The sequence below is a fragment of the Carettochelys insculpta genome, chromosome 1, assembly GCF_033958435.1.
Source record: "Carettochelys insculpta isolate YL-2023 chromosome 1, ASM3395843v1, whole genome shotgun sequence".
Classification (NCBI taxonomy): Eukaryota; Metazoa; Chordata; order Testudines; family Carettochelyidae; genus Carettochelys; species Carettochelys insculpta.
In genome coordinates this window covers 284,150,430-284,165,783 of record NC_134137.1, presented here as the reverse complement: position 1 = coordinate 284,165,783, position 15,354 = coordinate 284,150,430, and the positions used below count along the sequence as shown (strand labels likewise).

Genomic DNA, 15,354 nt, shown 5'->3' with positions numbered 1-15,354 from the left:
CTCTGGTGTGGTGGCTCCTATGGGCTACCCAGCTGTTAGGTGGGCAGGTCGGGGGAGGGGAATGGGCTGACAGGGCATTGTGTGGGCAGGTTTGGCTGACACCTTCAGTGCATTTCCTCTCCTCCCCCCTGATAAAAGGCTGCCCTTGGGGAAGTGCAGAGCGTGAGAGCCCCTGAGGAACAGACCCAGTTTGACAGACTGTATCTCCCTCTGCCACAGGCCGCAGGGCTTTGTGACTTCACATTTGGGCAGCATTGCTTTAACTCTCCATGCAATAGAGGAATTTGGATTCTGACTTGGATATGCAGCAGGGAAGCTCCGACCCCAGCAGTGTCTGCTTCAAGCCCCTGTGCTTCGACATCCTGACCAGGGGTTGTGTGAGCTGCACAGAACTGTCTGGAAACTCAGAGGAGGAGACAAGTAAGAGGAGAGCAGCAGGCTCTGCATTCCCCGGAGGGGATCAGACCCTCATGGGGGAATAGGACTCCCGTCTTGGAGGGGAGGGTTCCAGGGGCCAGAGGAATGAGAGACAGAAGGCAGAGAGGGCTTACGGAAGGCCGCGGAGCTTCATCTCAAGTGGTGTGGGGAAAATTAAAGGGGAGGATGGAGAGACAGAAAGGTGACTATGACCCTAACAGCGAGGCACAGCAAGAGCTACGCCAGAGCTGGGAAAGACAGATGTTATGAAGAGTGGCCCAGCCCCTCTGCAGTGACATGAGGATCCTTAAGGAGAGAGAAGCAGGGTGGGGTTGCGGGGTTGGGACAATTACTTCCTGTGTGAGAGGGGCAGAATGTGCAGGTGATGTAAACTTCAATTAGTGAGGGACTTGGCCCCACATCTGATGAAAATGTTGGGACTGTCCACTGCACTTGACATCCCCAGCCCCTGAGCTAAAATCTGGGGTCACCCAGGGTACCGTGAGCGGGATTGCTGCCCTCGAGCGCACAGTAGCTCCCCTCGGTCTGACTTTTGTCTGTCTTGCTTTGATTCCCTCCGCAGCGTATCACACCACCAACGTGGCCTCCACTTCAAGCCAAGCACCAGCTACTAGCCCAGCTTTGCTTTTCGGGATCCCTGCTTTAGTGGGGTTAGTCCTGATACTGGCAGCTCTCTGGGGATTGCTGACCTGCCGCATGAGGAGGCAACGGCAGAGGAAGAAGAGGAGCTCCGATGAAAAGCCCAAAGGTAGGTGTCTGTTTCATCCATTGAAAGGGCAGGAAGGGTCACTGGAGCAGGTAGTCTGACCTCTGGTGTATCACCGCCAGAGAATCTCACACAGTCATCCCATCATCAAGCCCCAGCACGTGTACCTGACCTTGAGCACACCTTTTGGATAGACATTCAGGCTTGACTTGTGATGGAGAATGTACCACAGCCAGCGTTCCCTGTAAGCTGGGCGCTTGTGCAGCCCCTCACTAGAGATTCAAATGCTGCCCAGCTCATTAGCAGAGCGCCTACACCTTAGTTTTTGTTTCTTCTGGTGGTGCACTTTTGCACGTCTCTCTGCACATAACAACATTTATTCTGCCCATGGGTGGAAACAATTAGAGGGAACATTAACCACATCCCTTGGTCATCCATTCCAGTAACCAGTCACTTGAAAGGTTGTGCCTTATTTCCATTTTGGACTCTGCTGACTTCAACTTCTAGCCACTGGCTCTTGTTATGTCCTTGCTAGATTAAGAAGCCCACTAGCAACAGATACGTTCTTCCTCTGCAGACATGTTAGGCCATGATTAAATCACCTCTTAATTTCCTGTTCAGTAAACTCAATAGATTGAGTTTCTTTAGTTTTTTTAAGGCCACGAGGCCTCCCAGGGCTATGAGTGAGATGAAACAGGCAAAAATGTAGTCCCAGCTCTCCTCCAGAGGATGCACTAGCTTCTGCAGGAGCTCTCAAGATAAAAAGAAATTAAGTGAAATTTTCTAAGTGGCCTCATCTCAGATCCATTGGTGCATTGTATATGGATGCAAACACTACCCCCTTCCTAACCCACTCCTTATTTTTAATCTCAGAGGAGTAGTCATGTTAGTCCATATCTGAAAAAACAAAAGAAATTCTGTGGCACCTTATAGATTAACATATTTTTGGCATAAGCTTTAGTGGGTAAAAAACACTTCCTCAGCTGCAAGGACCATGCACAGAAAATGTCATATTGCCTCTCTATAAAGACATGGTGTGCCCACATCTTGAATGCTGTGTGAAGATGTGGTAGCCTCATCTCAAATAAGACATATTTGAATGAGGAAAGGTTCAGAAAAAGGCAACAACATTGATGAGGGATATAGAAGGGCTGCCATGTGAAGAGATGAATAAGGCTGGGACTTTTCAGCTTGGAAAAGAGGAGACAAAGGGGGATATGATAGAGGTGTAGAAAACCATGACTGGTGTGGAGAAAGAAAATAAGGAAAAGTTATTTACGCCTTCCCGTGACACAAGAACTAGGGGATCACCAAATGAAACTGATAGGCTGTAGGTTTAAAAGAAACAAAAGGAAGCATTTCTTTATTCAACGCACAGTCAACCTGTGAAACTTTTGCCAGGCCTTAAACAGGATTGTGAAGGCCAGGCCTTTAACAGGGTTCAAAAAAGAACTCAATAAATTCATGGAGGGTAGGTCCATCGATGGCTGTTATCCAGGATGGGCAAGGATGGAGTCCTTAGCCTCTGTGAGGGCTGGGAATGGGTGACAGAGATTGGATCACCTGTTCTGTTCACCCACCCAGGGCATCTGGCATTGGCCACTGATGGAAGCCATGGTATGGGGCTAAATGGACCTTAGGTCTGACCTGGTCTCACCATTCTTATGTTCTTACGTACAAGGCACAAAACACATTTGCTTGAAAGTTAAAGAGCACAACCATTTGGGGAAAAGTTCTGTAGTAATGGGCTCCGTAGGAATTATTCTAAAACCTACATCACCGAGCAGACAATGAACTATTTTTTGAAGGCTTTTAACTGCTTTGTAGCGTTTTGCAGCAGACCTATAATGTCCTGTCCAATTTTATGAGTTGTTCATACAATAGAGAAGTTACCATTTCATATTCCATTCCAGAGATTTTTCTCCACAAGCTAGCAATATACACCCAGTTGTTCATGCCTGCGAAGGTGTGCTTTTAATCTTAAAATAAGAATTGAATGGCAAAGATGAATGAATGAATGAATAAATAAATAAATAAATACCAATGGTCGCCTCATGAGAGCTCATGCCATTCCAGAACACAGAGTTCAGCAAAATCCAAATTCTGGAAACCACAGAAGGTAGAGTTAAGGTAAATACTCACAGCACCTTAATTTTGCCCCCTTGGAGCCAGCAGTAGCCACTGGGAATTTTCTGCATGCACTCCAGTTGCATTCACCCTGCTAGACAGAGCTATAGTAAATGTTGGGGGAATGAGTTGGAACAGCTTAGAAGAGCTGTGTGACTGTAACATGCGGAGATCTGTGTCCAAGTTCTGCAGCGCGTGCTCAAAGAAAAGAAGTGTACATATGTATTTTGAGTGTCCAGTGAGCATCACTTCCGCACAGAATTGTATCAGTCATGTCAGTAGCAGGACACTGTCTTCTTGCCATGAGTATCATTGGCAGTGAGGTAGATTTAATGATGGTTAGAGAAAAAGCACAGGTTGGTGGTCTCCTCAATGCAGGTGTGAAGGGGCCATAGGAGAATATGGTATCATATAATTACACCCCTTGCCCCAGGTGAATTATATATTCATGTAATTTGCCAAGCATGGTATGCAGTCAGGGAAGTAGGCACCATGTTTAAACCCAGGCCAGCTGCAGGTAGCGCATGTCCCGTTCAGTGAAAGGACAGTGAGCAAATGTGTGTGTTATAGTTGCATTGGGGCATCACTCAAAGAGGGCAAAGAAAAGGTTGTCTGGGAGTTTACCTCAACTCTACTTCCTGGTTTTGCTGAACTCAGCATGCTGGAACTTGAGGCGTGAGGTCTGACTGACCCATCTTAGCTCTGGAGCAAAGGTTACTTCCCCTTTTAACGTCCTAGCTTTTCAAACAGAAAGAGAAATGTGTGTTGGTAGGAATCGGGGCCATGAGGCAGATGTAGTTCTCACTGAGGTTGCAGCTGACATGCTGCTGTGGCAAGGTAACGATGAAAAGACCAAGCTGTTACATCGTGCTTTACCTCAGCAGCGCTCCGAGACCTTTACACCATTACCCACCTTTTACAGATTGGGGACTTATTTGCCAAAGTCACCCAGCAGGCCCGCAGCAGAGCTAGGGACATGTTTCCACTAGCCCAGCAGTTCTCAACCTCTTTGGGCTCAGGGTCCATTCGTAAATGCTTAGGGCCTGTCACAACCCAGTGAATAGTCTGGGGTGGAGGCCCTGGGGTGGTGTCACTCAGATTCTGCCCTGAAGCGAAGAGCGGGAGGTTGGTCTCTGCCCAGCACAAAGCCCCCAGTGGCACCTCCTGCGCTGTGACTGGCGGGGTTTGGCTCTCCGCCCCAGGGGTGCAGCACTGCTCAGGTTTGGTCCTGCCCCTCTTGCTCATGGGGTTTCTGTGCCACTCACTCAAATGTGGCCTATCTTGACTGAGGCTATCATGACAGCTGGGCCTGGCCTGAGTGACGCTGGGAGCCCAGAGACTGCAATGCCTGAGCCCAGCCAGCCAGGAGGAACAGGAGCCATAGGAGCCGCCATGTTCCCCTCTGAAACAGTCTGGTGAGGGAGTTTTTGGGAGCACTGCATGAGGCCAGCTGGTTGCTGTGCAGGTCCTCAGTGCCGCCTTCCCCGCATGTCGTGTGACTGCGAAACGGGGATAACTTTACACGGCACGATTGAGAGGAACCTCACCCATGGGCCACGGCCCAGAACCTGGCCCGTTTTCTTACAGAGTTGTTATAGTAGCTGAGTGGGGGAGAGAAGACTAGTGTGTGCCTCCCTCTCCACCCCGCCAGCACCTTCTCAGCCCATTATAGGCGCTCGCTTTTGCTCTGGATGGACTTTTGTGCTTGACCATCTCCCCCGAGCCCGGCTCCCACTTCACCCCTTATCCAGGGCCCCACCCACCTCGTCCCCCGTGCCCCATCCTGACTCCACCCCTTCCCCATGCCTCCACCCCCACCCTGCCTCTTCCTGCCCTTGCCCCCGCCCTCTTCCTCCTGGAGCCCCTGCACTGTTGCAAAACAGCTGTTTCACGGCAGCCAGGAGGCGCTGGGCTGGAGGGGATTTCGTAGCTCAGTGGAGCTTCCGGCAGGCAAGAGACACTCAGCGGGGAGGTGGCAAAGGCTGGACCTTTGCTGCTGATGGGTGCTGAGCACCAGCTAATTTTTCCCCATCAGTGCTCCACCCCCAGAGCATCCAAGAGTGGGTGCCTGAATATCCCATTACACCACTAACACGGAAGAACTTGCTCCTTGCTGTCTCCCACCTGTGCTGCTCTGGCACATATCACAGCAGAGGGCTGCATGCTTCCTTGGTTATGCAGTCCACTCACTGACCTGTCCTGGGCCCCTCCCTCCAGATGGGACTCCAGCCCCAGCCATGCACTAGGCCAAGCCTCTTCCAGACCTGTCCCTCCCCATGCACCCTCAGGTCTAGGCACATGTAGAGGGGCTCAGTTACCCCACCAGGATCAGGGCCTACAGTAGGCAGAGTGTGGGGAGGGCGCCCTCAGATCCCAGCACACACACCAAGGGGAGCCTCCTTCCCCGTAGCTTCCTCCACTAACTACTCCCTACTGTTCTTGTCTTTTCATCTTCCCTGTCTCACATTCCCACTCTCCCACTTCCCATAACATCCTCATCCCTCACTGCAGCCCCCAACCCCTCCGCCTCCTCCTCCTCCTCCCTCCCAGGGAGCATTTGCCTTTATAATGTATTTGCCTTTCAGCTATAGCTTCATCATCTCCTGCATGCTCTGCTGTACTCAGACGGCAGTGCTCCAAAAACGTAACCTAACTTGAGAGGCGGCTTTTCCCCCAAAACGTCTCCAGTTCAGTCTCACATTGTAGCCCAGGACAGGTTTCAAACTTCAAAGTTGCGAGCTCAGAGAGTTGTCAAGTAGTCCATTCATCTTACTAAGACGTTCTCAGATGAAAGAGAATATTCAATGAGGATAAATACAGCCTGAAACAATAACTAAGAAACATATGAACTGCTCCATGGCAGGAAGTGTTTCATCCCCCCTACCCTCAGCATAGCAGGAGTTGTTGGTATGTCACAAGTGTACCCATTCTCAGCAGCTTGTTTTGGTCCGTGCACTGAGCTGGTCTGGTCTAAGCTCCCCATATCATGATTCATGTGGGGCAGGGGTAGGAAGAGGGGCTCAGACCCTCCAGCAGAGACCCCAAGCACTTGGCTCTCATAGGCTACGTCTACACGTGAACCCTACATCGAAGTAGCCTATTTTGATGTGGCAACATCAAAATAGGCTATTTCGATGAATAACGTCTACACGTTGAACATTGATGTTGCACAGCACCACATCGAAATAGGCGCCGCGAGGGAACGTCTACACGCCAAAGTAGCACACATCGAAATAAGGGTGCCAGGCAAAGCTGTAGACAGGGTCACAGGGCGGACTAGCGCTTCCGGGGCAACAGCTAGCCGCTCCCTTAAAGGGCCCCTCCCAGACACACTCAGCCTGCACAGCACGCGGTCTGAAGAGCCATAGGCACGCAGACCTCGGGCGATGCAGTCATGGACCCCCAGCAGCAGCAGCAGCAGCAGCAGCAGCAGCCAGAGGTCCACCCAGACGCCCCTGCAAGAGCAGGGCTCGCCCTGCTCCGTGCCATGCGGGAGGCAGCTGAGCACCTCCTTGCCACACCGGAGGAGGAGCGGCCCGCAGGGGAGCAGGACTCACCCCCCAACCCTGCAGCACCCCGACCCCCCCCCCGCCTCACACGCTGCCGCCTGTGGAGCTACCCCACCAGCACCGACTGGTGGGAACGGCTGGTGCTTGAGGAGTGGGACGACGACCGCTGGCTCAGGAACTTTAGGATGAGCCGGCAGACATTTATGGAGCTGTGCCAGTGGCTCACCCCCTCACTCAGGCACCAGGACACCGCCATGCAGCGTGCCCTCCCAGTGGACAAATGGGTCGGCATCACTGTCTGGAAGCTGGCCACTCCAGACAGCTACCGATCCGTGGGACAGCAGTTTGGCGTCGGCAAGGCCACCGTCGGGGCTGTCCTCATGGAGGTAAGAGGACCCACGGGGGGAGTGGGGGGAGGCAGCCCTGGCAGGGCAGGGGGGCCCGGGCAGGGCAGGACCACACACACCCTGCTCACCCCTCATTGGTGCTCTCCCATGTGCTTCCCCTGCAGGTCGTGCGCACCATCAACGCCCTGCTCCTCCACAGGCTCGTGAGGCTTGGGGGACCCAGATGCCACCATCGCGGGCTTTGCCACGCTGGGCTTCCCCAATTGCTTCGGGGCTCTGGATGGGACTCACATCCCCATCTGCGCCCTGCAACACAGTGGAGGACGCTACATAAACCGCAAGGGCTACCACTCAGTGGTCCTCCAGGCCTTGGTGGACAGCCGGGACCGTTTCCAGGACGTTTATGTGGGCTGGCCTGGCAGCACCCACGACGCCCGGGTTTTCCGGAACTCGGGCCTGTGCCGCCAGCTGGAGGCGGGGACCTACATCCCCCAGTGGGAGATCCCTGTGGGGGACACCACCATGCCCCTCTGCGTCATCGCAGATGCGGCATACTCCCTCCGGCCCTGGCTCATGCACCCGTACACGGGCCATCTCTCTGCCAGCCAGGAGCGCATCAACGAGCGCCTGAACCACGCGCGCCAGGTGGTGGAGCGCTCATTTGGCCACCTCAAAGGGCGCTGGAGATGTCTCCTGACCTGCCTGGATGCGGGCCCCACCAACATCCCCCAGATTGTGGGTGCCTGCAGCGCCCTACACAATCTGATGGAGAGCAAGGGGGAGGCCTTTTTTCAGGGCTGGGCTGTGGAGGCCGGCAGGGCCGATGTGCAGCCACCCGCTGCCCCCAGTCGCCAGGTGGACCCGAAGGGACCCGGGTCCGGGAGGCCCTGAGGGCCCACTTCGATGAGGCCGCGGGGTGAACTCTGCCAGGCCCCCCACTGCGCCCCCCCCCCTTCCTCCACAACACTCCCTGCCCCTACACCCACACCACGGAGCACCCAACAGCACCCCCGCCACACTTTTCCTGGACAAATAAAAGCACGCACTTGTTTGTAAAATCAAACTGGTTTTCTTTGAACTGTTCTTTTAACTAATACCAAACTATGTACAAGAACTTCTAACTATTATAAGTGAAAAATAAAAAAGTATGCATATATTTACAAAAAAAAACCAGGGATTGCAAGGAAGGGGAGAACTATTTACATGGGGGGGGGGACGGGGCAAATGGGGGGCACAAATGAATAAGTCCAAACTATATACAAGGGGAGGGCACGTCCTGGGCCCCACGCCCCTATAGTCTGGCACTGGGGGTGGGCGGCCGGGAGCCCCGCCTCGGCCGCAGCCCTGTCCGGGGCTGGCTGGGGGCCGGGCGGACCGGCAGGTACGTCCGGTGAGTCTCAGCTGGCCCCAGGTCTCCCTCGGCGATCCGGCCCTTGGTGGCGGGTGGCAGGGCGACAGCAGATGGTGCGGCAACGAGCGGAGCAGCGGGTGGCGCGGCGGGTGGAGTACTCAGGGCGGGCGCAGCGGTGGCCGGCGCGGCATGGGGGGCCAGGTAGTCCACTAGCCGGTTGAAGGTGTCCATGTAGGCCCCCCATGCCTCTTGGCACCAGGCCAGCGCCCGCTTCTGGTGATGGAGGCGGCGTTGCTCCACCCGCAGGCGCTGCTCCGCGACCTCCAGCTGCTGGCGGTGGAGGACCAGCAGCTGGGGGTCCGTCGCCGTCGGGTGGTGGTGCTGGGTCCTCCGTCTTGCCCGCCGTGGGGCCGGTCGGTCCTCCGCCGAGGGGCTGGCCTGGAGCGATGGCCCCGGAGGGGATTCTGGGACCACTGACACCTCGCCAGCGCTCTCCGGTCTTTCCGATGGTGCAGCTGCGGAACACAGGAGGGGGGAAGAAGAGTGGAGACAGGCGTTAGTGTGGGCCCCGAGCCGTGGCCCTTGTCCCCTCACCCCTGTGCTGCAGGTTCCCCATCCCCGTTCCCGGGAGATGCTGCTGTGATGGGGTTCAAGGCTCCCCCTGCACTGTACCCCGTCCCCCAGTGGGAGCGACTCACTTCACTCAGCAGGGTCTCTGACAGGAGAGGTTTCTTAGGCAACAGATGCCCAGTTTCTCCCAGAAGTGACAGTACAGCAGTCAGAGACAGTCCTTCCAACCCGTCCTGGGGAGAAGACCCCAAGGGTGCCCCTCTGGGGTGTAGCTTTCCCCCTCCTCAGGCTGGCTGCCTTCCAGCTCTCCCTTCCCCTAGCCTCTACCTGCAGGGCCCCCCCCCCTCCGATTCAAAGCCAGCTCGGCTCCTCCCTCCTCTTTGTCCAGGGCAGAGGTGTAACCTGCCAGTTGTAGCCCCAGGATCATCCTTAGCCACTGGGAGCTATTCAGCTTGTTGCCCATATCTAGCCTGAGTCTCGCATTTGCACTCCCCCCACTCCATCGCATGCTGCTGCTGCTGCTGCTGCTGCTGCTGCGGGGTATCCCACCCCCTCCTCCCGGGGGACCCTAGAGGTTCTGCTCCCCCCAGCCCCGGGGATGGGGCATGGCACTGTCATGCTGGGGGTGGGGGGGCAGGGGCTGATGCACTCCTGTGAGGGACATGGCACTGCTGTCCTTGGGGCTATGGCCATCTGGGCATGTGGAGGGCCCCGGCCACATATCTATTACCCCCGCCCCTCAACCCCGGAGGTGTACACCAGGGGGGTACATACCTGTAGGTCCACTCCCACGGTTGGGGGACACCCAGGGGACGGACGCCCGGCTGCTGCTCTGGGATGGCAAGAGGATCTGGAGCCCGGTGTCAGTGGAGGAGGAGTCCCCCTCCTCCTCCTCCTCCTCCTCCTCCTCCTGCTCCGGTGCCCCGGGGGTGGGCTCCTGGGGGGGCCCCTGGGGTGCAGGGCTGGCCTCCGGGGCGGACTCCGGCTCCGGGGCCTGCTGGGGCTTCTCAGCCGAGGTATCAAGAGTGGCTGGACGGGAGGAGGTGTGCCGGGGGCCCAGGATGTCCCTGAGCTCCCTGTAAAAGGGGCAAGTGACGGGGGCGGCCCCAGATCGGCCGGCCGCATCCTGGGCCCAGGCGTAACCCTGCCACAGCTCCTTCACTTTACTCCGGACATGATCTGGAGTGCAGGCAGGGTGACCTCGGGCGGCCAGGCCCTCGGCCAGCCGAGCGAACACACCCGCGTTCCACCTCTTGCTCCCCGTTACCTGGAGCACCTCCTCCTCGCTCCAGAGCCCCAGCAGGTCCTGAAGCTCGGCCTCCGTCCAGGAGGGGCCCCGCTGCCACTTGCCGCCCTGGCTGCCAGCCCGCGAGCCCTGGCTGCCCTGGCTCCCCTTGGAGGGGGTCCCCTGGGGGTGCTGGGGGGGCTGCCGGGCGGCCATCGCAGCTGGGGTGGCAGACAGTGGTGGCTCAGAGACGTGCAGGCTGGCCGCGTGTCTGGGCTGCTGCCTGCACGTTCTCTCAGCTTCCTGCACAGGAAAGGGAGGGGGAGGGGACCTTTAAGGGGCCGCTCCACGCGGCCACCAGTGAGCTGAGGGGCTGGAGAGAGCGTCTCTCAACCCCTCAGCTGATGGCTGCCATGGAGGACCCCGCAATTTCGATGTTGCAGGACGCGCAACGACTACACGGTCCCTACTTCGACGTTGAACGTCGAAATCGGGCGTTATTCCCATCCCCTCATGGGGTTAGCGGCTTCGATGTCTCGCCGCCTAACATCGATGTTAACATCGAAATAGCGCCCGACGCGTGTAGCCGCGACGGGCGCTATTTCGAAGTTGGCGCCGCTACTTCGAAGTCGCGTGCACGTGTAGACGCGGCTATGGAGAGTTAGATCACCAGAGATGGCCAGTCCACCTATAGCAAGTGTGAAAAATCAGGATGGGGGTGGGTGGTAATAGGCACCTATATAACACAAAGCCCCAAAGAGCAGGACTGTCTCTCTCGGTCTGGGACATCTGGTCACGCGATCCAACCCCCGCGCCCCCGCTCATGGCACGCAGAGGCACAGGGCTCAAGTGCCACCAGGGGAAGAGGGGAACGGAGCACCAGATCCAGTGCACAGGGGGTAGGACTGGCTGAAACTCCCTCCCCTCCCTGAACCTGGCGCAGTCACAGAGAAAGGAAGAACGTGGAGCTGACAGGAGTCCTTCCTCTTATGCTTCCCCAGTCGCCATCCCCCTTAGCCCAATGCCTTCTTCCCAGTGTCTCTCCTCAAGCCCTCACCTCCCTCTCACTCATTCCCCACCTCTCAATGCAGCCCCCAAACCCTCTCACCCAATTCTTCTGCTCTTCCCTCCATGCCTCTCCCCTGCCCCCAAGTATTCACAGATGGAGTTTGATTATCACCCCCCAATGTTTTGATCACATGTCTCCTGAATAAAAGAAAAACCCAACAGATTTTACCAATTTGCCTCCCAGACTTTCCCAGATATCTGCCCAAGGGAGGTCTAATCTGAAATGGGCTGGGTGGAGTATCTGAACAGCTCTGTGAAACCGCCAGAGTTCATCTCCTTCACCAACAGAAGCTGGTGCAACCAAAGATATTATCTCCTCTCTTCCTCTTGTCTCTCTCATGGGCTGGCCTGGGAGGGTCACCCTCTCAAGGTTGACTGCTTATTCCTTTAATGACCCTGTGAAAGTCTGAAGGCTATCAAACCTGCAAACGTCTTTGTCTGCGCATGCTCAGTGCAATCTATTCATCTCAAGAACAAACATGGGAGGCTTGGGACAAGTCTAATGGGAAAAGCAAAATCTTTTCCAAACATTTGGATGTCTCTCAAAGGGCTTATGGGTGCCACAGGCTCCACTGGAGGTAACCTGAGCCCCAGAGAACTTGGTGAGATGATAGGAGACCTGGTTGTAGCTCTAGCTGTGAGACAAACGTAGCCAGAGTCTCTCAACTTTAAGAAAAGCTGCTGTTCTGGGGCTGTGTGTTGGGAAACTCTTGCTCAAATGGCTGTGAATATGGATCACTAACAACCCTGTGCCACCATGAGGCAGGCCAGATTCAAGGTAATCTGCATAACCAGGTAGATTGTAGAGCACTTAGAAAAGTCAAGATTTAAACAGAAAGCTGGTCTCAACCTCAAGTTTGTGGAACTGCCGTTCTTCCCTCCAGACCTACAGGGGCTGGGCTCCCTAGCAGAAAGCCAGGGCTGCCCTTCATTCTTCAGAGGTCAAGCTCCCTAACACAGAGGCAGGGCCGCTGTGGGGTTGGATGCGGCTGTGTCTCTATGCTCATGCGTGTGAGAGTCTCTGCATTGACTCATCCCCACACTCTCTTCTCAGAAACTGTCATGAATAATTTCATGTCTCTCTGAGCACGACAGAGGCTTCCGGGGAGGGGACAATGTGCTTTCCTGTTCTCTTCACCCTTTTGCTTCTAAGTTTCTGTGCAGCGGGGGGCTGGGAAAGAAGGGGAAAATTCCCTGTGAATGTGGCATTTAAGTCATCCCTGGGGACTCCTATACGCTGATGCAGGCTCCATGGCTGTGTTCTTCTTAGTCTTAGCGCCAGTTACAGCAAGAGCTCATCAGGGGCCTTTCAGCGCCCAGGCAGAACATGTAGTTAATTTACAATGAAGTTTGCTGCAATAAGTAACAACTATTAAAATACTAAGAATGTGCAGGCCAGAGAATCTAGCCATGAAAGAGTTTGGAAGTGACGGGAGAAGGAAGCTGGCACAAGGCATGGAGTCATCTTCCAGTTAAAGAGTCTCAGGTGAGACTACAGGCATCAGAAATTCCCTTAAGCTGGACTCCCAGGCCTGATGCCAGACACACAACAACTTCAGTGCGAGATCTAGACAGGAAACTTCAAAAGACTTAAAAATAGCTAAGTGGGTCTGACCCATGAAAGCTCATTACTTAATATATTAAATGGTTACTGGTTAAGGTGCTACAGGACTGCTTGGGGTTTTTTTGTGAAGCTACAGACTGACACAGCTACCCCCCCACCTGAGACAATTCATCGTGTGTTTGTCTTTGACTGTGCAAATGAAGGGGCCAGAGACGTGAGACTAACGAGGGTCATTCTCAAATGAATGATAACTGCAGAATCATTTCGTGAAGTGGCTTGACATGAGGGGAACAGGGAGATGCTCCAACTTAAGTGCTGGTGAAAATCTTGATATTTTCCTAAGATAAGCTTGGGTGGGTGAAGATTGGGCTTGTCTGGAACTGAAACAGGGTCAGCTGCCTTCTGAGCACCCCCTGCTGGCCAGAGGCTCCCCAGCAGCACGCTACTTCTGCTCCCCCTGCTTCAGGGATGACTTTTCCACCACGCTCCCACTCCAAGCACAACTTAAACTAAACCCCTTCCTGGGGTTCAGTTTCTTTAGTCCTTACACACTCAGGCCTTCCATCCCCCAAGCTCAGTGTGAGTCTCCTTCCCAGAGCTGGGACCCAGTTTTCACGGCCTGTCCCAGCAGGAGTTTAGCTCTCTAGGCCCAGCCGGAACGTTGAGTTTCTCCTTTTACTTACTGAGGCCCCAGCCCTCGTTCCCAGGTCTGGGTCCCAGATCAGTCACCATATCCAGGCTTTATGCAGCTGGACCTCACCTTTGTGTCAGGATCATCCTCCTGCCTGAGCAGGCTACTCCCAGCCCTCCTAACGGGGCCAACTCCCTTAGTGTTAGGGCCTTCCCTACAGCAACCTTGCTTGAATTTCCTCAGTCTCTGCCATGGCTTCCTTCCTGCCCCTCATGGGTAGCATCACCAGTTGTGTCTCTCCAACAGGTCATGGTTGGATCAGACTTCCCAGCCAAAGGACGAGCCACTTTTACAGGAATTTCCTGTCAGGGACCCTGGCTGAGCCCTTAACTACAGAGGCAGCTGCCGCTCTGTCATCTGTAGATGGGAGGGGATTGTGTTGTGAGAGGGGACTGCCAGCTAGAGAAGTGAGTGCTGAAGAAGTGGTGGCAGCTGCACTGGATGCACTGGCATCTCCCTTATGATATGTCTACATTGTAATCAAAAGCCCGTGGCTGGCCCTTGCTCTGTAGCTGTTCAGCTAGCCCCCCAGAAACTGCAGGCTCTGTCCTCACCCAGTGCCCGCCCCCCCCGAATCTCTTCCCCTCTGACGTGCTCCACTTACCCCGCAGTGAGGCAGCCAGCGGAAGAACTGGAGCTACCAGGTAGGGAAGTTGCATTGCAGTCAACTATTGCAGGGCTTACAGCGCTCCGGCTGTGCCAGTGTGATGTGTCCATGGAGGCACACAGCTGACCGAGCCTGTGCCAATTCAGACTAGCCCAGGTCTTAGCCCCACAAAACTGGGGTTAAGTTACCTGAAGTGCTGCCTTCTCAGCAATCACCTGACTCGCTTTTGAGCATGAAGGCAAACAGTTCTTCTGCAGGCTGGGAGGGGAGCAGGTGTAAAGTGGCTAATGCAGACGAGGTCTCTGGAAGGCGGGCCAGGGAACTTCTTGTCACACAGTTGGTCTGCACGGCGGGCAGGGCGTCTGCCAGCTGAATGGTTGTTGGGGCTGCCCACTGACAAAATAGGGAGTGCCCATTGGTCACATCCACCGAACCCTTACCCGCTTCTTCACTGCACCACCCCACCTCCCTCTTGCACGTGTTCCTGCAGTGTGGTGCCAGGAGATCCGCAGCCTACCCTGCTCTATGGTTTGTGCATTATTAATCCACTGTTCTTTCCCCGCTAGAAAATCTGGACAGTGTCGTTTCCTGTGAAAGCCAGGTCTGTAAGGGACCGCAGCTGCCAGAAGAAGATGATCTCGTGTTGGCCACATGCCCACACCTGAATGGTGCCCTGAAGCACGCTGTGCCAGCAGGAAGAGGAGATTTCTCAAAGAGGAAGCCAGTCTGCCAAGGCGTTGCAGGAAATGATGTCACTGAGCTCACCGGCAACGAAGAATGTGACCATAGCTTTCCACTACCGGCAACGGAGCTGGGGGCCACTGTCCTGGTGACCACAAAGACTATTCAGAATAACTGCGTCACCGAGGAGAGACCATGACAGCAGGCAAAATAAGGCTGGTACTGGAGGGGTGCCCACTACGGGTAACCAAATCCCTTCATTTGGGTGGATAAGGTGTTACCTAGAAATGACACAAATCAGAACGAGACTTTTGGCTGAAGTCAGGTCAGCCTCCTGTGCCATTTGCTTTTTATGTTTCCCCATCACATGGTGGTTGAAGTCAGGAAGTCCCCATAACATCCCAAGCCAGTGGTAGATACTTGAGTCAATGGTATTGTCCCAGGTCTGTGAGGGCTGTAGCTGCAGAAGT

General features: G+C 55.1%; 1 protein-coding gene across 1 annotated transcript; it reads left to right on the top strand.

Annotated features, from left to right (window-relative positions):
- The first annotated feature begins 302 nt into the window (after positions 1–302).
- On the top strand, positions 303–15,083 carry TNFRSF13C (TNF receptor superfamily member 13C). The gene is made up of 3 exons (XM_074983918.1): positions 303–420; positions 1,001–1,186; positions 14,770–15,083. Exons 1-3 carry the CDS (start codon positions 303–305, stop codon positions 15,081–15,083), a joined length of 618 nt encoding a protein of 205 aa, XP_074840019.1.
- Positions 15,084–15,354: the final 271 nt, after the last annotated feature.